Here is a 25,341-nt window from a genome sequence, read left to right on the forward strand (position 1 = left end):
GGAAACAGATATGGATTTATGATTTTACTTATTTGAACTTTCTAGTGTGGAGGGATAGTAAACCCCTACAGTGTGGCAGGCATTATGCTAAGTCCTTTACAAATATCATTTCATTCAATCTTCACAACAATCCTATGAGATAAAAGCAATTATCTTCTCCATTTTACAGTTGAGGAAACTGAAGCAGAGGTTAAGTGACTGGCCTAGAGTTGTACACTTAGTAAGTATCTCAAAACAAATCCGAACTTGGTTCTTCCTGATACCAGGTTCAGCAGTCCACTGAGCCAGATAAATGTCTCTAGATGTGGAAGCTACAAATCAGCATTTCACCTGTAATTTAGAGTTCTTCAGAGTCGTCAGAGGCATTGAGATATTATGGGATTTATGTTTAGTAAATCACATAGTCAGAAGCTAGTAAGAATCAAGGTTGGCTATCATCTACCTACTACTGTATATGCTTCTCTTCAGTAGCTCATATTCTTGAGAATCTATTTAGTTTTCTCTATCTCTATCTTTTTCCTAAATGGAAATTCTCTGTGTCTCTGAATCTGCAGAACACCATACAAATACTTCTCTGTATGCTCTAATTTATGAGAGATAAAAATAGCTATTTTTCCAGTATTTTGGAGTTCATAATAGCTAAACCTTGCCCTAAAATCTATATCTCTAAACCACAGGAATCACCAAAAAAAAAAAAAAAAAAAGACTTAACAGCTAAAACCCTTCATTAACCTTTTCCATCAGAAGCATGAATCCTATTATAATATATTGCACAATATAATTTCAACTTTTTTCTCCCATTCTCCTTCCCCATCCTTAATTCCTATTTCTTATCTAAGAGCTTCTGAATCTTATTTGCTATTTTTGCTCGTTTCTAATTATTTCTTCACAATTTTCCTCCTTTTGTCTTTTTAAACCAAAAGAAAACATTTGTTTGTCCGAAAAATGAGGAAAAAACATTCAGAAAGTAAAGAAATTACCATTTAGATATGAGACTTCTATTTTTATATCTTGATTAGTTTTCTAAATATGATTTGTGCTTTTCACCTCTATGATTTTGCTTATTAAATCCCTCTTCTTCATCAAATATCCTGTCCTCTTAAACATTTGAGACCCAGCTCAAAGTCCATTTCTACCAAATTTTCCTATGCCAAACTAATTTTGCTCTTCTTTTAACTAATATAGCTTCAATTATTTGACAAATCAATGATACAGATATAATGAGGATGTTGATCAAGGGAATCCCAGATCAATGAAGTCCCTTCTGATCCACTTGAGATTATAGTACATGAATCCTTTCAAAAGTGGTTCCTTTCATTCCTCCCTTTGATTTATTGAATATAAATAAAAATCCAAATCATTATATTTTTAAAAGCACATATTCTATAAATATTTAAGATATTGGAACTATACTTTTAGGTGGTGCATGATGTGTGTAGCATCAGAAAGATCCGAATTAAAATTCTATCAAAGAAACTTATTGATGTGATCCTGAATAAGTCACTTAACTTCTTTCAGCTCTAAAATGGGTTAATAAGAGCATCTGGTTCCCAAGTTTGATGACAGGCTCAAATGAAATAATATTTGTAAAATATGTTGCAATCCTTAAAGCATCACATAAATACTAACTATTAATTACAACCAATAGTTAACAGAGTTAGGCATAAGTGATTACTTAACCTCCCCATTTATACTGAACAATTCTTTGACACTAAATAAAAATGCTACTGTAAGCATGAATTAAAAGCATTCTCCTTAACTCTAGAACAATGAGAATTTCCAACACCCTAATAACACCTAAATGGGACCAAGAACATCCACACATAGATGCTACATTATTTTATACCTCTTGTGTTGGAAAACCCCATAGAATATATAGAAAAATGTGCCAGAAAGAATTCCTAATAGCATCCTGCTAAAGAGAACAGAATAGATTAGGTAAATATTAATGCAGATCATCATCCATAAATGCATATGGATTTGTTTTAACAGCTACAACAAATGGTAGTATCCATGAAAAATACGTTTTTAAAATAGACCACAGTAAAAAAATCAAAATGGAATTTTCAAAGTATATCTGTGCTCAGTGTAATATTTCAAGAAATCAAATGGAATTTCCAAAGTATATCTGTGCTCAGTGTAATATTTCAAGTGTAATTAATAAGTAAATGCTGTGTTACTCTAGCTCATGAATAATGTCAAATTTTAATTGAATCTATTACAGAAATTTACTTTGTATAGCTGGCACAGGTCTTTCCAAAGTCTGTTTTGTAGAAAAACTCCCTAAAATAGCAAAAGAAGAAAAAGAAAAAGCATTAATTAGCAAAGATTTATAGACTATCCTATCTTACAGAATTGAACAGTTGTCAAAAATTAAAATATTTTGCCTTATGCTTTAAAATTTAACCTTTTATCCATGCAATGCAAGAGGTGTTAAAAATAGCAGATTCATTCTTAATGACTTATTCCTCTATATATAAAAAATAGCATACCTCCCCAAAAACCAACAAAACATTCACTAAGTATATCTGAATACAATTTTTTAAAAGCACAGAATGCTATATATAATTTCTCTAATTACTCAGTGACAATTTCTAAATATGAAATAGAAACTCTCAAAGCCTTGCTTGAATGAGGAAGAATTACTGTTTCACCATCAAGTTAGGTAAGAACTTATCCAGCTGGACAGGAAACCAAGTATCCCCAATCTTATCATAATCAGTTACTACTGGATGATCCTGTACTTCTCAAGGAACTTCAAGGTCAAGCTGGAATTTCTTTCTAATTTTTGAATTACAGAAAAGAAATACCAACAGCATTCTGGTCACACACACACACACAATAACTTTTGAATGTTGCTTAAATTAGGCTTAAATCAATCCTAATTCCTATATTTTAAAGTACTGTCATTCACTTGAGAGACCAACTTTAAAAGTTTGATAACTTAATTGTTAAATAATTAAATAAAGTTAAGTAAAAAAAAAAAAAAAAGGTAAAAAAATTCAATAATCTGTTACTTCACTAGAATGCGTACTCCCCTCCACTAATGCAAGTCTCAACACTTCCACTTTGTAGATGATTTTTGTGTGCTCAAATAGTTCCCAAATTCATTACTCTGTAAGTCTAACTTCACTCACACCTTAAAAATTATAAATTGAGTACTAAGTATCCAGTATATACTCAAATATTCAAATCTCAAATGCACCTATAGCTTTCATCCATTTGAATAATTAATCCTCCAACACTAAAGACCACTACCTATCCATGTCTTCTTGTTCAGCTTCCCCTTTCCTCATACCCTATCACCAACTTACCACATTGGTCCACTCAACGTGTTAAAGGTTTTTCATTGTTCTTTTCACATTTCAAGATCACTCATAATGGAGTTTGAGTTGTCTGTGGCAAACTGCTCTCACCAAATGACAGGACCATTTTCTTTTGGTACTATTCCCAAAAATAAATTTTAAATTGGCCTTTGAAAAAGATTGGTTATATTATGATAAAATGCCTCCCAAATTAAACTATCAAGTATTACAACACATACAAAAAAGTATTTGGTTGAGGGCTGGTGTACTATAAACAATGTGACATAGTTCAACTTACCATTCTGCTCACTGATTGTGTGCAATGGTTTGGTGGCAAACTCTCTAATCTGCAAAGAAGAAAAACTTTCTAGAGTGGCCCATATAAAACCGGAAATGGTTTATATGACAATCTATAGACCATAATTGTCATTCCATTAATGTTTGCTCTGAATCCTACAAAAATACAAGATTATTCCCTATATTACAAATTCCCTGGCAAGAAAAAACACCAGAATTGTGACATTTAGACCTGATCATTTAACCATATAACTTATTACTAATTTTGCTTTTAAAATGTTTTTTCTAATGGGACTCAGTTACCTTAGCTCTATAAGGCTGGTGATTCATGTTCAATGTTTATAAGCAATTACAGGAAGAGCTGGTAAGTCTTTACTCTTTCACATCAATATTTTTAAAAAATTCTTATCCACAGTGCCTAGTACATAGTAGGCACTTGTAATTGACTGATTTGTGATTTCATCAGCATGGGTGCTAATACAGACCAATACAGCGCCTCCCTGTCTCAGTATAGTGGTATTCTCCTTTGTCTTTCTTTGTGGCCCCACTACATAGCATAGTACCTGATACAGTAGGAACTTACTTTATTCTCTTATCTTGATTTGGAACAACAATAATAAAAACAAAACCCAAAAATCCAAGAACAAATTTTCATGGGGAATAGCTTTTCTAAAAATATAAAGGCTGAACTTCCAATCAATCAGCAAGCATTTATAAGGCAGTTACTATATATCAGTTACTGGGTCAGGGGATACAAAAACCCAATGGTCTCCTCTGTCAAGCAACTCATATTCATTATATATGATGAAAAAATATATTTATATATGTCTGTATGCAAAATACAAGTTAATTTTTTTTGTAGGCCCCGAAAAACTACTAGAAGATTCGGAGAATTAGAAAAGACTTCATATATACAGTGATACTACAGCTGAATGTTAAAGGAAGTTAGATGTTCTAAAATGTAGAGGTGAGGAGACACCCATTCTCAACATGAAGAAAAGCCAAGGCAGAAGTCTGACAATGGGAGAAAGAGTGCTATACGTGAAGAACAGGAGAAAGGCCATTTTGACTGGACTAAAATCAATTTTGTCTAACAGAAGGCTAGAAAAGCTGGTTGGAACCAGTTCATGACAGGCTTTAAGGTCAAACAGAGATGTTTGGAATTTATTAGCAGAGGAACAATACGCTTTAGAGAAATCATTTAGGTCTTTGACATTTGTGTGAATGATGAATATGAGGGGACAAAGACTTAACTCAAGGTGACCCATTAGGAAGTTTTCAGGCAAGGAATGACAAGGTCCTAAATCAGAGCGACAAAAAACAGAGAGATATAAGAGATGTAGTGGTAGAATTGACAAAATTTGACAACCGATTGGATAAGTTGTTGAGAGTCAGTGAGGAGTGATAAAAGTAGATATACAAATCAAACATTTACTGACAATAAATCATAACTTTGCAACCCTCACATTCAGTTACATGACCCATATGGGGTGGCAAAACACAGTTTAAGAAGGCGGATTCTAAATAACATCCTTACATCAGCTGATGGCAATATTTAACTCCCTATGAACAGGAGAAAAAAAGGTCTTCCAAATACTCCTTTATTATATATGATCTCTAAACACAAGTCCACTTCTCACTAAATTCGGCAAACATTCATGGAAGGGTGTTACAGACCTCTGAGGGAATGTTTTTGTACCAAAAGTTCTTACCATACTACCTGACATCCCCTTTTTAAAAGATATTCAAGGCTAGTTGATTAAATGATTCTCAACTAACAAGTATGAGGAAGGGGAAAAGAGAGAGGAAGAAGCCACCAGAAGGAGTTTAAGGCAATGACATTAGAATATCCCTGCTGACCACTCAAAAGTATCTGAAGAGGGAGATGTAGCCAGTCTAGCTCTGGGAAAATGACTTCTTTTTAATGTCAGAGTTGAAATGAGGACACCTAAGAGCTTGAATGGACAAAAAAAGGAAGACCGGAAGAATAGTGGTAACCTTGACAGAAATAAAGATCAAAAAAGGGGTGAGTCTAGGAGTTGAGTTTCAGATGTGTTTGGGACATCTAATTAAAATGCCAAAAGGAAGTTTGTGTTGAGAGACTTAGAACTTAGGAGAGAGAATAGAGCTGGATTTATAGCTTTGGTAGTTATTGATAAAGAGATGAAACTAAACCCAAAAGTTTTAAAGCCTGACAAAATTTGTGATGTGTTTAAATAGCCTTGAAGAATCTGGGTCACTTTCAAGGCAATTACAATAGACTTGTGATGGAAAAAGCCATCTGCATCCAGAGAGAGAACTATAGAGACTGAATGTGGATCAAAGTATGGTATATTTTCACCCCTTTTTGTTGTTTGCTTGCTTTCCCCCCCCCCTTCTCATTTTCCCCGCTTTTGATCTAATTATTCTTGTGCAGCATGAAAATATATTTAGAATTGCACATGTTTAACCTATATTGGATTATTTTATGTTTAGGGAAAGGGAGAGAGGAAGGGAGAAAAATTTGGAACACAAAGTTTTCAATGGCAGCTGTTGAAAGCTATCTTTGCATTGCATGTATTTTGAAAAATAAAGGCATTATAAAAATAAATCAAAGAAAATTTAAAAAAGAAAAACAAAGTATTTTGTGAAATGAAAGAAAGTAGAATATTATTTTTTGTTGTTTAGTTGAATTATGCAAAATTTTATTTAAACACTTCAAATGTTTGGCTCCTAATACATTTTTTGTTCAGGCATCTCACTGAAGTATAAGACAATAAGTTAATATTTATATGCTATGTTGCTATTATATAATGAACATTTTGGAGATTAATAAACTGAGATAGTGTTGGGGAAAAAAAGAATTTGGGTCACCTTCCATGTTTGCATGAAACAACAGAGGATTCATCACCTTACAATCTATAAATATTCTTTAAAAATATATGCTTATACATGTGTAACTAGCATGTATTTTGTGTCTACTAAATGGAAAACATTCTGCTTGTACATGTAACAAACATAATTCACCCCCCAAAAAAACAAACAAACAAACAAACATACCTGCTGTTTCTGAGAAATAATCAACTCATTCTGTTCTTGGATTTGCTGCCCTAGTTCCTCTATCCTTTTCTTATAACAAACATTACTTGAATTCAAATCTTCTATCATAGATGTTCGAAGTTTTTCTATATGTGACAGGAGCTACAAAAATTGAGTAAGACACATAATTTTATAAGTGTCAGGCAAAATATTTTTACTTTATTTGCTAAACACACCGTTCAACAGTCATATCATTTTGATGCATCAATAAACTGAATAAAATGTTGATGTGATCCTAGGAAATTATCAGTGCTATATGACATTTTTTAAGACAATGAATTGCCAAGAAGGTATTGATCAGCAAAATGGAACTACTTTTCTAGTCCATACCCAATAGGAAAATGAGGGAGGGTATCATTTTAGACCAGAGGTTTTTAATCTTTTTTTAAATCATGAACACTTATGGACCCCTTCTCAGGATTTTTTTGGGGGGTATGGAAGGAAATGGTTTAATTTCAATTATAGATTAATGATAACAAAGATAACATTGTTTTGATTCCAAGTTCATAGACCCTAAGTGAACTCCTGTTCTAGCCCCACAGATGAGGTGGGTAGAAGGAAGGTGTCATCTGACTGCAGAAACCCAGATGAGACAAAAAGGACTAAATCAGAGACAGAACAATTTGAAGGATTACACTGCTTTTCTGAAAATGCGCAATAAAGTAGCAGAAAACTAAAATTTCTCTAAAAGTGATTTTATATTGCAGATTAGCTCTATATTTCAATAGGAAATTAGGTAACTGGAAATCTTACCTATTTCTGTAGGAGAATAAAAGCTTTTCTATATAGCATAAACAAAAATGTCTTTTATTATTACCAAGTTCAGCTGATGGTGAGCTCCACATGGCCTCAACTGAGCTTTTTTTTTTTTTTTTTTTTTTTTTTTAAAGCAAACTATATCATTTTATTCTTTAAAAAAATCCTTCCCCAGATTGAAAAAAAATAAACATTAGGTTACAAGAATGTCCAGACCAAGTAAGACAACAACTCCACTGTATTCTGTTCTGGTCAGACCACATCTAGAGAATCAGATGCATTTTTAGTGTACTGACAAAGGTGCACTGACAAGCCAGTGGATGTCTAGAGAACAGAAACCAAGGTGGTAAGGATTCGGAAGTCACACCATGTGTAGTCAAACACCTTAAGGCAGTGGTTTTTAAACTTGGATCCAGAGACCTCAAAAGGGTTCATGGATACATTTCAGGAAGGAGGAAGGTTCAGGAATAAGTATTTAAAAATATCAATTATGTACCAGTACTGTGTTAAGAATGCTACAAATATTATCTTATTTGATACTTACAACAACTCTAGAAGGTTAAGTGTTATTAACTTCATTTTACAGTTGAGGAAACTGACGCAAACAAAAATTTGGTTATTTTGTGAGAATGGGGATTGGGGACTGGAGTAAAAGATAGGCGGTTAAAAAGGCTGAGATTTCATCTCAGCACAAAGAATTTTATTGTTTTCTTATATTTACAGTTGCCTTAGGAATATTTAGGTAAAGGCTACATGTAAGTCAAGTTGTAGAGAAGTGAAATTTATTCTATATAACATCTAGGGTTCTTTCAAATTCTGAGATTCTATGTCACTTTAAGAGCTTCAGGACTATTGCTGTTATAAAAATATTTGAACTTTTATCTTCCTCTCTTCCCTGTTCTTCTCTCTTATTCCCAAGGACTGGAACTGGAAATTTCATTACCCTCTCCCCACTACCCAATTGCCAATGGCACTTATGCCAAAGAAGCTGCTGATCCCCTAGCCTGGACTAAAGATTAAGAGTAAGGGGCACTTGGGTGTTGTAAAACCCCTATAATCCCTGCTGCCAAGTGGACTGAGACTGGTGGATCTCTCTCTCTTGAGCCTAGGAGTTTTGAGCTGCAGTGGACTACGCTCTTAGTAGCATATATGTGTATATATATATATATATATGTATACACACACACACACACACACACACACACACACACACACAAAAGTATTACAGGTTCAAAGAGAAAAGAGCAGAAACAAAAGAATACACACTCACTACAATTATATAGGAGAAAATATAAATTTAAATCTATGGAGAAAGAATCTTCATCAAGATCCAGTGCCTAAGAAACTGCTATGATATTTTTGTACATTAAAAGGAGACGTGATTTAATGTGCATTGAAGTGAATTGATTTTATTACAAAAATTACTAAGCAGGTTTCATTGGTTTTGTTGCTGTCTGATGTTAAGCTTTAATTAAACATTAAAAATTTTTAAATAGTATGGTATCAAAGAGTCTTGCAAGAATGTACAGGCAATTAACAAATAACAAAAAGCTGTTGGCAAAAAAGACAAGACATCATTGGAACCAATATGGAGACATGAGGCAAACCAGATAAATATTAGCCAAGATTAGAAAATGTGATCAGGAGCAAGTGATGATGTAATATCAAAAATTACAGTAAAGTTAAGGATCATGAAATAATGTCCTTTAGTCAATTTATCTCCTAAATCTGTCTTTTGACATGTCTAAAGAAGAGATGAAGGCCTATAAATGACTATTTGACTCCATTTATATTGTAACTATAATTATTCCAAAAAGAGACTGCCAAAAATCTAGGTAGAGCACTAAAAAACTGGCAAAGCCAAGTTCCCCAAAACAAAGAAATACAATATGTACATTGTAGGAACATCAGGCATCATCCATGTGGAATAATTAATGGCTAAGTTCTTAGCATTGAGATTACCAACTTGACTGAATATAACACCTCCCTCCCACTAAGGTTTAAGGGTTATGGAGGAAAATTCTAAATGATCAAAGCCAGAAGATAGAGAAATGGTGTAGCCTAGCGGACTGAAAACCCCCACAGAACCCACATTTCAAATATGAAAAATGTACCAACTTCCTCATACTCAGGAAAGGTTCACCTTTAATTTCCAAGCTATGAATGGTTTAGTTTTCCATTCTCCAGACCCTTTTTATGCATCTCTTTGACAAATATTTTTTCTTCTATTCAATCTGTGGCCCCTGCTACAAGAGGGTGAGAATAACCCTCTAAATTCCATTCCAGCCAAATGACTTCTGCAATTCTGACCACTAGCTTACTAACATAATAGTTTTTGATGGAATAGGAATAAAAATTTTTAAAATAAATAAGAAAATATCAACAATGTAATAAGTTGCATATTTTGAAGTGACTTTCTGGAGGGTGAAAGGGATCTGGAGCTATAATTTTTATCAGTATAAGGATTCCCAACAAAGAAGTTAGAAAACTCATGTGTTATTTATAGGCTTAGGGAGTGGCCTAAAACTTTATAAGGTTTACTGATTCACTCACAAAACACACAACTGAGTCAGGGATGAAATATAGAGAAGAGGGAGATCTGGGAAGAAGGGCTCACTTCTTGATGATGAGAGTAGGAAAAACTTTAAGAAGGAGATCCCAGACCTGGATTTTCAAAGGGAAAAAAAGGCCTTCAATGAATTCTGATATGAAGGGAGACCTCCAATGTATCTCAATCCACAAGCAGTTATAAAGTACCTAATAGGTATCTGGAACTGTGCTGGGTCAAAAAAAACAAAAACAAAAATGAAACAGTTTCTATCCTCAAGGAGTTTTCATTCTATAGGAGAAAACAATATGCACTTTACAACCTAGTCCCCAGTTACTTTTCTAGTCCTTTTTTTTACCTTGCTCTCATAAACTTCCTTTTTGACCCAGTAACACTCACTTCCTAGATGTTCCATGAAAAAGAGATTGTTCTTCATCTCTCAGGTCCAGAACATTTTCTGTGGCTGTTCCCCATGGCTAGAATGCTCTCCTTTCTCTGATCTATCTAGATCTTTCTTTAAGTCTCAAATAAAGCTATATTTTCTAAAGGAAGCCTTCCCTAATCCCTATTAATTTCAGTGCCTTCCTTCTTTTAAGTTAGGCTTAACTTATAACTTGCTTTGTATGTGTGTCTATGTACATACACACACATATACAAATATATACACAATATACAAATATACACACACACATGTGTGTATACAAGCTCCTGTAGGGCAAAGACTGTTTTTTGCCTCTTTTTGTATCCTTAGCAGTTAGCCCAATGTGTGGCACATAGTTGGTGCTTAACAAATGTTGACTGAATGAATGAAATACACACATGTAAGCAAGCACAAAAATAAAAACAAACTTATTTGGTGGAGGGAAATGCATAAACATTTGGGGTGTCAGGAAATACCATCTCACTCTATGTAGTGGGTAGAGTCTGAGCTAGGTTTTGAAGAAAAGAAGGGATTCTGGGGGGTGGGAAGAATACTGCAAGCAAGGAGGGACAGCCTATAGAAAAGCATAGAAACAAATTGTCACAGAAGAAGGACTGTCTTGTGTGGGGAAAAGCTGAAGATCAATATTGATAAGCTATAGAGTGAACAGAGAGAAAACAAGTATAAGACCAAAAAGATACAGCTAAAGCCAGGTTAAGAAAGGATTTAAATGCTAGATAGAGGAATTTTGTATTTGACTTGATAAAAGATGCATAGTCCTTAAATCTTACAATTATCCCCTTTGTTGACCAAAAATCCTTGAAATTTCTCCATCTGACCACAACCTCCAGTATTCCATCTCTCTGTACCTCACCTCTCCCCAAATTTTTCTTTGCCCTTACCTGGATCTTGAATCTTTCTACCTCTCAGGTCTTTTTAAAACCAATTCGCCCCTATTCTGATTTCATCTTCTCTTCTCCATCTCAACTTGCTCACCTCTTCTCTCAAATCCCTTTGCCTATTTTCACTCACACTTTTCCAAAACCTGGACTTTTCCTACTATGCATGATGGCCTCCTGTTTTTATTCACATGCTGCCAAAAGAGAGAGAGAGAGAGAGAGAGAGAGAGAGAGAGAGAGAGAGAATTTCAAGACTGTACTGACTGGATAACTTACAAGTTTCTATTACCTAACTCAAGGCAATACATTTATATTCTTCTCTAACCAATTCCAAATCTCTCTACCCAGAGAAGTGACTCCAAATCTTAAATCTTTTCTTCTAACCTTAAACTTCTTACAATCCCCCTTTCCATCCATTCATATGAGTTCCATATTACCTCTATTTTGGAGAAAGATGAGGTTGTCTGAGGCAAGTTCTTTCTTCTCACCTTCAGTTACTCTCAAAATCCCTTATTATGCTGCATGAAATTCTCCTTTACTCCAGCCTCTGATTACAAGGGGATCTTTCAAATTTCAAAATCTTTAACAACTGATAACTAGTTCACCTAGTGAAGTAGGGGTAGCAATAATAATAATAAGAGCTAAAATACTATTGTCATTTTTTTCTTTCTCATGGTTTTTCCCTTTTCTTCTGAGCTTCTTTCACAACATGATTAATGTGTAAATATGTTTACCATAATTGTATCTCTATAACCTGTATCAGATTGCTGGGTGTCTTGGAGAGGTGGAAAGCAAAGGAGGAAAGGAAAAAAATTGGAACTCAAAATCTTATAAACATGAATATTGAAAACTATCTTTACATGTAATCGGGAACAAATGAAGTAAACAAAAAATAGCTAGAATTTATAGGATACCTAGTTTAGCAAAGCACTTTGCAAATATTATCTCATTTATCCTAACAACAACCCTGCAAAGTTAACACCAATAACAATAACAACTATAATAAAACAACAATAAAGATGATAACAGCTAACATTTATATAGCCATTTATATGTGCCAGGAATTATGCTAAGCACTTTGCAAGTGTGGGAGGTACTATTATTCCCGTTTTACAGGTGAAGAAACTAAGGCAGACAGCAGTTAAATGGCTTACCAAGGATCACATAGCTGGTAGGGACAGGAGACCAAATTTCATCATTTTCTTGACTCCAAGTTTAAAGCTCTATCCACTATGCCATCTAGTGGCTTAAACAAGTAATACAGTAAAGGAATGATTTTTTTTTTTTTTTTATTCTATAGATAAATTAACCCATTGGATTCTGGGAAGGAACATAGGCAATTTTTAAAAATCATTAAATACTGTTTATTAAGCACCTAATGATACTGTATTCTCCTGGTTAATACAGTATTTTCTTTCTTTCTTTCTTTCTTTCTTTCTTTCTTTCTTTCTTTCTTTCTTTCTTTCTTTCTTTCTTTCTTTCTTTCTTTCTTTCTTTCTTTCTTTCTTTCTTTCTTTCTTTTTCTTTTCTTTTCTTTCTTTTGCAATTGGGGTTAAATGATTCACCCAAGATCACTTAGCTAGTAATGTTAAGTGTCTAAGGCCAGATGTGAACTCATGTCCTGCTGAACTCATATTCAGAGTCAGTGCTCTAAACACTGTGACATCTAGCCGCCCCTGGTTATTTATTTATTTTTTTTTTTTACTGTGAAACTAAAACCATTAAGGCTGTTTTCTGAGCAATACATAGATTGTAAGAACCAAAAATTTTGGTATTCTACAGAGGACTAGTTTTTCTATGTTAAACTAAAACTGCAAAATGTAGAGATGGAAGGAAATAAGCATTTATTAAGCACTTACTATGTGCTAGACACTATGCTAAGCACTTGACAAATATGATCCTATTGGATCTTCACTATAACCCTGGAAGGTAGGTGCTATTATGATTCCCATTTTACAGTTGAGGAAACTGAGGCAACACAGAAGTGAAGCGGCTTGCCTAGAGTCATACAACTAGTAAGTGCCTGAGGTCACATTTGAACCCGACCATAGGCTCAGTGCTCTACCCACTGAGCCACCTAGTTGTCCTACTATATAATACTACCTACTATTTCTATTCACCAGCCCTTAAGTCTAGTGTCCATATCTTTTTTTCTGTATTGTTTTCTCAGTTTCCCTTTATGACTCAGAAAGTTGGAGGAATTTTTCAACGATTCAAAACCAAATTTTAAACTATGACTCCAGATGTAAGAGTTGTGACAAGGTGGTTGATAGAGGATTATGTAATAATAAGAAAGGGGAATGGGGGAAGCCAGTTTCCTCATTTTCTCACTATTTCATAGCAAGAAGGCAAAATTTAAAAAAAGCCACCAAAACTTGCATATTCTTAAGTCCTCACAGCCATTCAATATGATTCCAGCTCCTGATTCCAGGACCAGCTCTCTATCCATCAGATACCTAGCAGATACTTAGCTGCCTCAGAACTTTAAAGAACTCCAAAAGTTATCAATTCCAATCACCTCATTTGAGAGATGAATGCTGATAATAACAAATGAAACAAAGACATGCAGAGTCATCAAATACACCTTTAATTTTTAAGCAATGATAATTATTTAATATAATTTTACCAAAAGAAGTCTTTCCTTCATGGAAAAAATGTCTATATTATCTAACCCAGAAAGGATCAGTGAGTTTGCCCCAAATCACATAAGCAGGAAAATGATGTAGTCAGATATTCTAACTCCCAATATGATGCTCCAGCAATGTAAGGATCAAATAAGATGTTTTTTGCAAAGTGCTTAACACAGTGCCCACCATATCTTCTTTAATTTATCACTGTTTAAATGAATACTTCAATCACGTACTTTTTTCATCATCATTGAAGAGGCCCAATAAATAATTTTGAAAAATACATTTGTTTACCCCTTTTTAATTAATAAAATAACAACAAGGTAGATACTTATGTTTTCCCCAATTTGTTCAGTTTTAAAGACACAATCAATTTTAACAAGCCCTATCATTCATTCAATAGATAGATAGTTTAAATAGCACTAGGTTAAAAAAATAACAAGTATTATCTTCTTTGCTTTAAGAATAACATGTTGAACACAGTAGGTGCTTTAATAAGTAGGGTTGTGCCAATTAAAGGTTTAACAAATAGCTGCCCCTCTCAAATTTATGCATGATTTACTTTTGCATCTAATCTCCATTATTAACATTTTCTCTATCATTTCTTAAGTCCAGATAACCAACAAATCAATAATAACATTTACAAATTCCCAAAGTGCAAATGCTCATATTGAAAATTAAAACATTAGTGAGTGGGGATGAGCCAACTCGCCACTATAAGCATCTGGTGAATAAATAAAAAGTGAATTGGGTTGGGTTTTGCCTAGAAGTAGTCTGTTTTGTAATCTTACCTGGCTCTTTTCTTTCTTGTGTTCTTGGTGAAGAGCTTGAACTCTAGAAGTCCACTTACTCTCCTGCAAGACAGTTAAGCAACAACATTAGAACTGTAATATTTTATTTGTCTTTAAAAATCCATTCACAATGAAAGGTTTTTATTTTAATAGATAATTATGGAAACAAATTATGCGTTAATGAAGCATATATAATAAAACAAATTTAAAATGCATATGCTTGTTATATATTCTATCTATTATATAGCTGAGACTGTAATTCCAAAGTTATCTAGTCCATCTTCTTACTTCAAAGGGTAAATATATAGCTACCATGACATAAATGAGAACACTGGGAAACAGTTTCATTCCAATTCAGAAAACAGTATTATCTGGTTAAGACTTTACTCTGTGATATACTCTTCTAAGCCTTCCTAAATTCTGTACTGTCCCATTGAGACTGTTTTCAGTTATTCTGTATATATCTTATTTGTATGTAGTAATAACTTTTTAAAAATAAAGATGGGATTTTAAAATTTAATTTAGAATCAGTTTTTTTATTTCAAATGAACTTGGTGAAAAATACAATTTATATAATTATAATTTAAGATATAAAAAATTCAAAGTTATAGTGGGTCAAAGATAATAATTTCTCATCATATATTACTAGAAACAACATGTTTATGAAAAAATTAAAATAGATTTAATATAAATTGGTCATGGTAGGCCATACATATATAATTCTTTCTCTTAAGACTGCTAGTAAAGACAGAATATATGGATACACTGCTCTGGAATGTCAGCAATCAGTTTCAGAATAAAATTTGGTGAATAAAAGATTTCCTAATGCAGTTTAAAAGGAAGCTAACAATAATAAATAGGATGAAATCACAGTGAAAACCGTACTAAGGCTTTTGTCTTAGGACTGTAGGGATACACTTTCTACATAGTGACTTCAAAAAGATAAAGAAAATGCTGCCTAGGGACAGCTAGGTGGCACAGTGGATAGAGCACCAGCCTTGAATTCAGGAGGACCCCAGTTCAAATCTGGTCTCAGACACTTAACACTTCCTAGCTGTGTGACCCTGGGCAAGTCACTTAACCCCAGCCTTGGGGGGGAAGGAAGGAAGGAAGGAAGGGAGGAAGGGAGGAAGGGAGGAAGGGAGGAAGGGAGGACGGGAGGGAGGAAAAGTGACTCTGAAAGATGACAATATTCACATCAATATAATACTCTCAAAGGTGGACTTTTATAGCAGGAATAAGGAACATGCTTACAGATATGGTGACTATCTTAATTGTTTAGCAAAGGTTCTTCTGGGATAATATTATCTGCAAAATTAGAGTAATTACTATTATTAATAGTAATTATAATAATAATTACTAGCATTTATATATGACTCTGAGGTTTGCAAAGCACCTAATACACATCATTTCATTTGATCAACAACAATCCTATGAGGTAAGTGCAATTACTTCTAATTTATAGTTTAGGAAATTAAGGCAGCTAGAGATTATGTGACTTGCCCAGGATCACAAGCTAAGACATATGTTAGGCTACATTTGAATTCAGGTATTCCTGATTCTAAGACTTTAGTCTTAGGCTTTAGACACTATGATGCTACCTAGCATCTTTTAAAAGCTTCAATAAACTTTTTTTAAAAAGCAGAACTAATGAAGTGATCATTTGGTTTTTGAAAGCTAGTAAGTTTTTCTATGTGTGTAGGGGAAAAAAAAGTTCTTTTAGATTAATTCATTATAAGTTGAGAAACTGTTAGAAGTTTCAAAGACAGAAAACTTTCTCATCTATATATTATATATCTACATATGTAATACACACATATATCTACATATACATACATATGTACACATAGATGCATACATGTGTATGCATTATCTTTTTATTGATGGAATATAATATTTTTAATTTCACACCTCACACCTCTAGAACATGTAAATGGGGGGGGGGGAGGAAGAAGGCACTTGCTATGTCTACAAATAAACAAACTAAGTCATTTAATCTCTTGAAGGTTCAATTTTCCATTTCCAAACTATACAGGCCAAGCTAGATGATCACTAAGATCTCTTCAACTCTAAAATTCTATAATATAAAATTTCTCTAAAAATTGTCACAAATGTATATCCAGGCTACATCAAACAATAATTAAAAAATTTTTTTTTGAAGAGAAAAATAGCTTGATCAATCTTCTTGTTATTTCAAATGAGATGTTTCTAAATTAACTTACATAATAATTACTTAACATCTACTAAATTTTGCATTTATGAAGAAACAAGACTAACAAACTAGTTAACAAATTGAAAATGATGGAGGGTCTTTAACTTACAAATTGTGGCAATTAAAAAAAACACAATAATGTAAACATCCAATAATAAGCATCACTCTACAATATATCTAATTTTACATGTCTTTGCATAAGATAAAAAAATTGGCAGTAATTATCTGGGATGAAAAATGATACATGAACTATGATCTGAACTTATGGAGGATCATGGGTAACAGATTTAGAACTGGAAAGGTCTTATAGGACATCTTTGAAAAAACTGAAGCTCAGTTGAGATAATCTGAGAAAAGATTTAAACTCAGGTCTTCTGATCCCATGCACAATGCTGTGGCCATGTCAGGTAGATCACAGATATGCGCAAGAATTGAGAAAATTTTGCATAATATACCTACCTGATTATCAAGAAGCTGCATCATATTTTGGAAATCCTGTGAATACTGAAGTTTTTCTTCTTTAGATTCCTGAACATCTTTTAATGTACCTATATTGGATTTCATCTGCACGTTGGACTTTTGTATCTCCAGCAATTGCTATAAAAAAATTTAAGTACATGTACATAAATGCTCATACTTCTATAAGATTTATAATTAAAATTAAACTTGGAAAGGCATAACTGTATTTCAATATTTCTATTTTGGATGATAATGGAAACTGGCCACTGGATCATTTTATTTCCAGGCTTATACCTAGAATGTCTGGATTACCAGTTAAGGCAGGACATTTAGAGAACAAAACACAAAACATAGATCACTTCTTTCCCTATGAGAAGCTTTTCCAACCTCTGCTTGAACATTTCCAATGTAAGACAGGTTTATAGTAAGTCTACTGAGTTCAGTGCATCTAACTGATCCACTGATTCACTATAACACCTTAAAGAGAACAATGGGAAAAATGAATATCTTCTCTCTTTCCAAAATGTCCTGGTTACATCCACATATCCATCTCTGTGGAAAAGCTAATTCCTATGTAAAATCTGAAGGTTTTAACAAGTTGGGAATATTCTCATATTCCAATAGTATCAACCAATCATCATGAATTAACTGCCTAATGAATGCTTAAGACTGTGTTGTTGCTATAAAGACTGACATTCAAATGCCTTAACAGTCTAACTGAGGAAGTATGAATAACACCCAAGGAACATGAAATGATTGTATTTAAAAATGAGAGATACACACAGAATTAAAATAAAAGGCTGATAGAGAATTTATTATGCTTCAGCTAAAGTAAAAAAAAAAGTAGCAATCATAATATCAGACAAAATTAAAACTAAAATTTAATTTAAAAAATAAGGAAACCATATTATATTATATATTATATGTTACAATACCATCACATATCATTATATCCTATATTGATCATATGTGTTCGATATATCACATGTGATAAACATAACAGATAATGTGTTAAGACCACAGACAATGAAGTAATACCAGTATACTAAACCTATATATACCAAATGGTACAGCATCTAAATTTTTAGACAAAGTTAAATTAATTATAGGTAGAAATAAATAATAGTATTATAATAGTGTATAATATAATAACCCTTCTCTCAGAATTATGTAAATCTAACTAAAATAAATAAGAAAAAAGTCAAGAAGCTGAATAGAAATTTAGATAAAATAGCTATGAAGCTATCTGGAGAGAAATGAATGGGAAAAGAAAGGAATGCACATTTTTTTCCTTAGAGGAACATGATAGCTTTACAAAAACTGCCCATATACCAGGGCATAAAAACTTTATAGTTAAATGCAAAAAAAAAAAAAAAAAAAAAAAAAGGAGAAGAAGAAATATCAAACATACCATTTTATGATCACAATGCAATTAAAATTATATTTGATAAGGGACCACAGAAACAGATTAAAACTAACTGGAATTAAATAATTTTATCTTAAAGAATGAATGGGTTAAAGAACAAATTATAGAAAATATCACTAATTTCATTAAAAAGAATGGCAATAATGAGACAATAAATCAAAACCCAGAGAATTCAGCAAAAGCAGTAATCAAAGGAAAATTTATACCTCTAAATGTTTATATCAATAAAATAGAGAAAGAACACAACAATGAATTGGATATCGAATTTTTAAAACTAGAAAAATAAAATTTAAATCTCCAATTTAACCTCAAATTGGAATTACTAAAGATTAGAGATCAAATTAATAAAATAGAAATACCAAAAAAAACATGATTATTTATTTATTTGATTTTGCTAAGGCAATTTGGAGTTAAGTGACTTGCAAAGGGTTACACAGCCAGGAAGTGTTAAGTGTCTGAGACCAAATTTGAACTCAGGTCCTCCTGACTTCAGGGCTAATGTTCTAACCACTGTGCCAGCTAGCTCCCCCAAAACATGATTTTTTAAAAAAGAGTAATGAAAAGCAAAATATCAATATCATAAATGCAAAAGATGAATGTAGTGCTAATGAAGATGAAATAAAAGCAATTATAAGGAGTTATTTCACCCAAATTATATGCCAACAAATTTAACAATTTAGGTGAAATAAAAGAATAGTTATAAAAATATCAACTTTCTAGATTAAGGAAAAAATATCTAAATAAATCTATTTTAGAAAAAAGTAACTGAATAGGCAATAAATGAGCTTCCAAAGAAAAAGGTATTAGGACCAGATGCATTATATTTAAAGATCAACACACTCCAATATTGTATAAGTCATATATAATGATACGCAAAGACAAAGTCCTATCAATCATTATGAAACAAATATGGTACTGATACCTAAACCAGGAAGACCAAAAACAGAGAAAGAAAATTATAGGCCAATTTCATTAATGAAAATGGAGGCAAAAATCCTAAACAAAATACTAAGTAGGAAATGACGACATTATATTATAAAGACCAAGTGGAATTTAAACAAGGAATGCAGGGATAGGTTAACAAACATAAGGAAAACTATTAACATAATTAATTACATAAATAACAAAGGTAACAAATTATATGATTATATAAATAGATGCATAAAAAGTTTTTGATAAAATGAAACACTCATTCCTATTAAAAATATTTGAAAGCATGGGTATACATAGATTTTTCCTTATCTATGTAAATCATTGGGGATAAGCTAGAACCCTTCTCAATTAGATTAAGAATGAAAGAAGGATACTAATGGTCACCAAATACTATTCAATATTGTATCAGCAGTAATAGAAATAGGAGGAAAACAAAAAAGAAATCAAAGGAATCATAATGGGCAATGAGATATTTTCTCTTTTTGCAGAAATATGATGACATACTTGGAAAATCCTAAAAATTCAACTAAAAATTCGAAAAGTAACAGGATATAAAATAAACTCAAATAAATCATCAGCATTTATATCACCAACAAAATCTTGCAGGAAAAAGTAAGAGATATCCCATATAGAAAATATCTAGAGACAGTATAAAATATCTGCATATATAATCTGCAAAAAACATATCCAAGAATTACATGGACCTAATTATGATTTTTATACATATGGTTTTTTATACATATGATCAGATTTAAATAATTGGAGAAATATTATTTGCTCATAAATAGGCAGAACCAATATAATAAAAATGACAATTTTACCTAATCTATTTATTCAGTGCCATCCTAATTAAATTACAAAAAAATTGTAATACTGAATTAGAAAAAATAATAACAATTCATTTAGAAGAACAAAAAAGATCAAGAATATCCAAGACACTATTGGAAAAGAATGCAAAGAAAAGGAGGTTTAGCAATACCAGACATTAAACTATATCATAAGGCAGTAATTCTAAAAACTATCTAGCACTGGCTAAAAAAATAGAATGGCTGGTCAGTGGAACACAGCAGATATATAGTACATAGCAGCAAATGATTATAGCAAATTATGTTTGACAAATGCAAAGATATAAGCTTTTAAGATAAGAATTCACTATTTGGTAAAAATTATTGGGAAAGCTGGAAAGCAGTCTGGCAGCAAATGGGCATAGATCAATATCTTACACCACTTACCAAGATAAGGTCAAAATGTATACATGACCTAGATGTAAAGGGAGATATCACAAGAAAATTAGAATAACATGAAACATTACCTATCAGACTTATGGACAGTAGAACAATTTGTAAATAAACAAGAGACAGAGAACATTTTGAGGTATAATATGGGTGATTTTGATTACATTAAATTAAAAGGTTTTTGTACAAATAAAAGCAATGTAGCCAAGACTAGAATGAAAGCAGAAAAGTGAAGAAGTAATTTTATAGAGTCTCATGAGTCATTCCTCAATTGATATATGATCAAAGAATATGAATAGATAATTTTCTAATGAAGGAATCAAAACAATTTACAGTCATATAAACATGCTCTAATTATTGATTAGAGAAATGCAAATTAAAACAACTTTGAGATATCATTTTATACTTATCAGATTGATTCAAATGATAAAAGGGGAAAGTGTCAAATGTTGGAGGAGATGTGGAAAAATTGGGACACTAATTCACTGTTGGTGGAATTGTAAACTGATCTAACCATTTTGGAGAGCAATCTGGAATTATGTCAAACAGTTATAAAATTGGGTATATTCTTTGGTACAGCAATATCACTATTACATCTGTATTCTAAGGTGATCAGGAAAAAAGGAAGACTTACAAGTTTTAAAATAGTTATAGCAACTGTCTTTGTAGTGATAAAAAACTGGAAATGGGGGAGATGTATATCAATTGGGGAATGCCTAATCAAGTTGTGATATATGATAATATAATAAATGATGACTTAGTTGGTTTTAGAAAAAAAAAAAAAAAGAAAAACTTTCATGAAATAATGAAGAGTAAAATGAGCAGAACCAAAAGAATATTGTACACAGGACAGCAATATTGTTGTAAGAACAACTTTGAACTAAGTGATTTTGAATAATATAAATATTCAAATCAACTAAAAAGACCTATGAAGGAAGATGCTATTCACCTCCAGAGAAGAACTAATAGAAGTATGTATAATATGGTTTTATATATATATATATATATATGTATATATACATACACATACACACACACACACACACACACATATATATATATATATATATATATATATATATATATATATATTTTTTTTTTTTTTTTTTTTTTTTGAGGTCTAATGGTAACCATATCTAGGGCAGGATAAGGAGGGAGAAAAAAATAGAAGTACACAGCATAGAATAAATGAAAACTTAGAATGAAAACAGAAAAAAGAACAGTTTTGAAAACAATGTCTAGTGCTTATTATAAATTTTAAAAAATAGTGTAAAATGGAAATTTGTGGTTTTATATTGAATTCTCCTTTTTTTATAGTGCGCTCTCTCTATATATAATGTTCATGTACTTGAGTTCAAAATGAATTTATAAAAAATTTTTAATGGAAAAAAAAGAAATGATCCTCCAAAGTAGTCACTTCTCCATAGCGCTGGCCAGAGTCATGCACCAACTGATTTTTAAAAGATTATTAAAAACAGGACTTTTTAACTATTTTTGTGTCATATATTCACTGGGCAGTTTATGGAGTCCATAGAATAATTTCTTTAACAATTCATAATTGAAAGAAATGCTAGATTTCAGTTAGAAAATAAAATTTAAAATATATTTTGTAACCCATCTAAACTCATGGACCCTCAGAAATCTATGATTCCAAGTCAAGAATCATATTATAAAGGATAAGCATTAAGGCACTATATGAAATTAAAAATCTAGCAATATTTAAATAACATATATAATTTAAAAACAAGTAGAACTACATTTAGTAAGTTAGAAATTGTAGATTTAATACTTACATATTCTAATGCTGAATTCTTAGAAGTTAATTCTTTAAATTCCTTCATAAACATCTCTTTTACTTTCTCCATTTCATCAATTAACTTCTCTTTTTCTTCTTCTTTCCATCTATCAAATGACTTCAGAATTTCTTCCTCTTTTGATTTCTGGATTTCATATTCCTGAAATTAGTTTAATACATTGCATTCATAGTTCTGACATGTAACAAAAGCAAAATTATTTTAAAAAATTAAATATGACAGCTAGTTTATATATGTAAGAATAAGTTATAGCCATGTAGTCTTTCTTCAGTTTGGTTTGCAAAATTAAAAATCATTATATTAGAATTAATAGATCCAACTTTCCTTGCATACATCGCTTTGTCTTTATGGCTCTCAAAATATGCAAGTTCTTAGGGCTCTCTTATGATATAAGCATGGCTATAATGTCACTATTAATTGAAGGCATTCAGTCAACATCAACTATGACAACAATAAGATTTTCCCACATAAAATATTTAGAATTCCCAATGAAAGCCAAGTTTCTATCTAACATTTTGTGGTTTTTTTCTTCTTATATACTTACCAGGACTTGTAATCCATCTTAACAAATGTGGAGGAAAGAAATAAAATCACAGCACATATTTAAATCAATAAAGACATAAAGAATGATAAAAACAATAAATGACAACCATCCTAAAGGCACTCAAATATCTAGAAAACTAAGAGGTTGGTAAGACATGAATGAAATCAACATGGAAACATTAACAAAGACCAAATAAGTGCCTCATCTATCAGATTTATTTTGCCATTATCAGTGGATACAAGGGATTAAGGAAATAATTTCTTATTTGTTTATTTTTTATATAACATAATATATTCTATATCAATGGTATCAAACATATAGAAACAGATCCTTGCAGATAATCACAAACTGACATTATTTATTGCATTTTTATTTATTTTGTTAAGTATTTCCCAATTACATTTTAATCTGGTTCCCCACAATGATGTTGTGGGCCCAGAGCCTGAAATCTCTGTTCTACACAAAATAAAATGGAATAGCACTGTCATTAAGTCTTCATGAAAACAAAGCAAGTATTTCCTGATGAGTGCTATAGATGATGAGGTGCTAGATAGAAGGGGTATAAGAGAGACAAGCATATACTGCCAATTCCTATGAATCCCTCTGTCTCCTGTTCATAACACCATCAGGGTATCATGGATTTAGAATTAGAAGAGAACTTAAAGAACATCTCAACCAACTCATCTGATAAGTAGAAGCAGCAGTATCTTAATCCTACTCTTTTTACTCTAGATGCAATATCCCTTTCCATGAGACTATGCTGTCTTTTGTGACTCTGGTTATATAAAATCATCATACAAATCAAACATTTGCTGATAATAAATTATAACTTCATTACCCCCCACATTCAGTTATACAATTTTATAGGGGGCTGTCGCCCACAGATTAAGAAGTTAGAAATCATCAAAATCAAAAATAATACCTTAGAAAACCTGATCATATGAGCCTGCTGCTCTGCTTCCAACTGAGATTTGGTGAGTTGTAACTGCTCCTTCAGCATTTCAATCTCATTCTGTAGCCTGTCAGTCTGGGACTTCTTCCTAAAGTCTCCTTCAGGGAAAACCAGTTTGCAATATATTTTTTAAAACATTAAATAGGTGAAAATATAATAGATTTGATCCTCTCAGAAAAAAAAGAATTAATTGTCATTTGGGAAGTATAGTTGATTATTTCAGGCTACTTAGGTTTGTTTTCATGATTTAGTATTTATGGAGTCTTTATTACATAATAGACTGAAGGAGCTTTTTTTTCTTTTTCTTTTAATGTAGTGCCTCAATCACTAGGTTTAATGATATGTTATAAGTTTGGCTAGAATATAATCCAATGAATAGTGGCCAGAGGGGATAAGGGAAAAATTCACAGCAACTGCAGCCCTATGATTTTTAATACTTTGACCTCTTCACAAAGATTCCTTTTCTAGAATCAGAAGCCATGATCAGTCTTTTCACTAGCAGAAGAAATGACTTTTTTCTGCTATGAGGCTGCAACTTCTGCCACCATCATTTATCTGGTTATCACAATGTTTTTCCTTTTTGTGGGAATTCTGTGGAAAATTCAGTGCCAAAGTGACCAGTAAACTAATTATTAGAAATGCTAAGACTACTTATGCTGAATGGACAAGAAACTAATTTTTAAAAAGAGGTAAATGGGGAAAAGAAGGACCAGACAGATATGTGTATGAAAATATATGCATGGATATGTACATATATATGTGTGTGTATATATGTACATATACATACACACATACACATACACAAGTGAGGAAGAAAAGACCAAGACAGATGTGTACATATAAACATTAACACACACATACATATAAATATATATATATGTATGTTATATTGTGAGTATACATATGTATTATATATATGCATATATATATATATATATATATAACTATGGAAATAAATATTAGTGCATTATGTTGGGAACAAGAAAGGTATGGACAACAGAGTGGAAAATCAGAATGTCAAAGCCATGCTGAAAAATTTTGTTC

At 32.0% G+C, this 25,341-nt stretch overlaps 1 protein-coding gene across 5 annotated transcripts in view; it reads right to left on the reverse strand.

Annotated features, from left to right (window-relative positions):
• Positions 1-25,341, reverse strand: part of DZIP1 (DAZ interacting zinc finger protein 1) — a 102,105-nt gene that overhangs the window by 59,826 nt on the left and 16,938 nt on the right. For 3 of the 5 annotated variants that reach the window (XM_074299362.1, XM_074299366.1, XM_074299364.1), the window contains exons 4-10: positions 24,268-24,395; positions 22,781-22,942; positions 17,394-17,531; positions 14,723-14,785; positions 6,642-6,782; positions 3,604-3,652; positions 2,233-2,283 (exon numbers count right to left, since the gene is read on the reverse strand). In XM_074299362.1, coding sequence (XP_074155463.1) covers positions 2,233-2,283; positions 3,604-3,652; positions 6,642-6,782; positions 14,723-14,785; positions 17,394-17,531; positions 22,781-22,942; positions 24,268-24,395 — 732 coding nt within the window. The remainder of the gene's footprint in view (positions 1-2,232; positions 2,284-3,603; positions 3,653-6,641; positions 6,783-14,722; positions 14,786-17,393; positions 17,532-22,780; positions 22,943-24,267; positions 24,396-25,341) is intronic. The other 2 variants (XM_074299365.1, XM_074299363.1) reach the window with 1 other exon arrangement.

The sequence above is a fragment of the Sminthopsis crassicaudata genome, chromosome 3, assembly GCF_048593235.1.
Source record: "Sminthopsis crassicaudata isolate SCR6 chromosome 3, ASM4859323v1, whole genome shotgun sequence".
In the NCBI taxonomy this organism is placed as follows: Eukaryota; Metazoa; Chordata; class Mammalia; order Dasyuromorphia; family Dasyuridae; genus Sminthopsis; species Sminthopsis crassicaudata.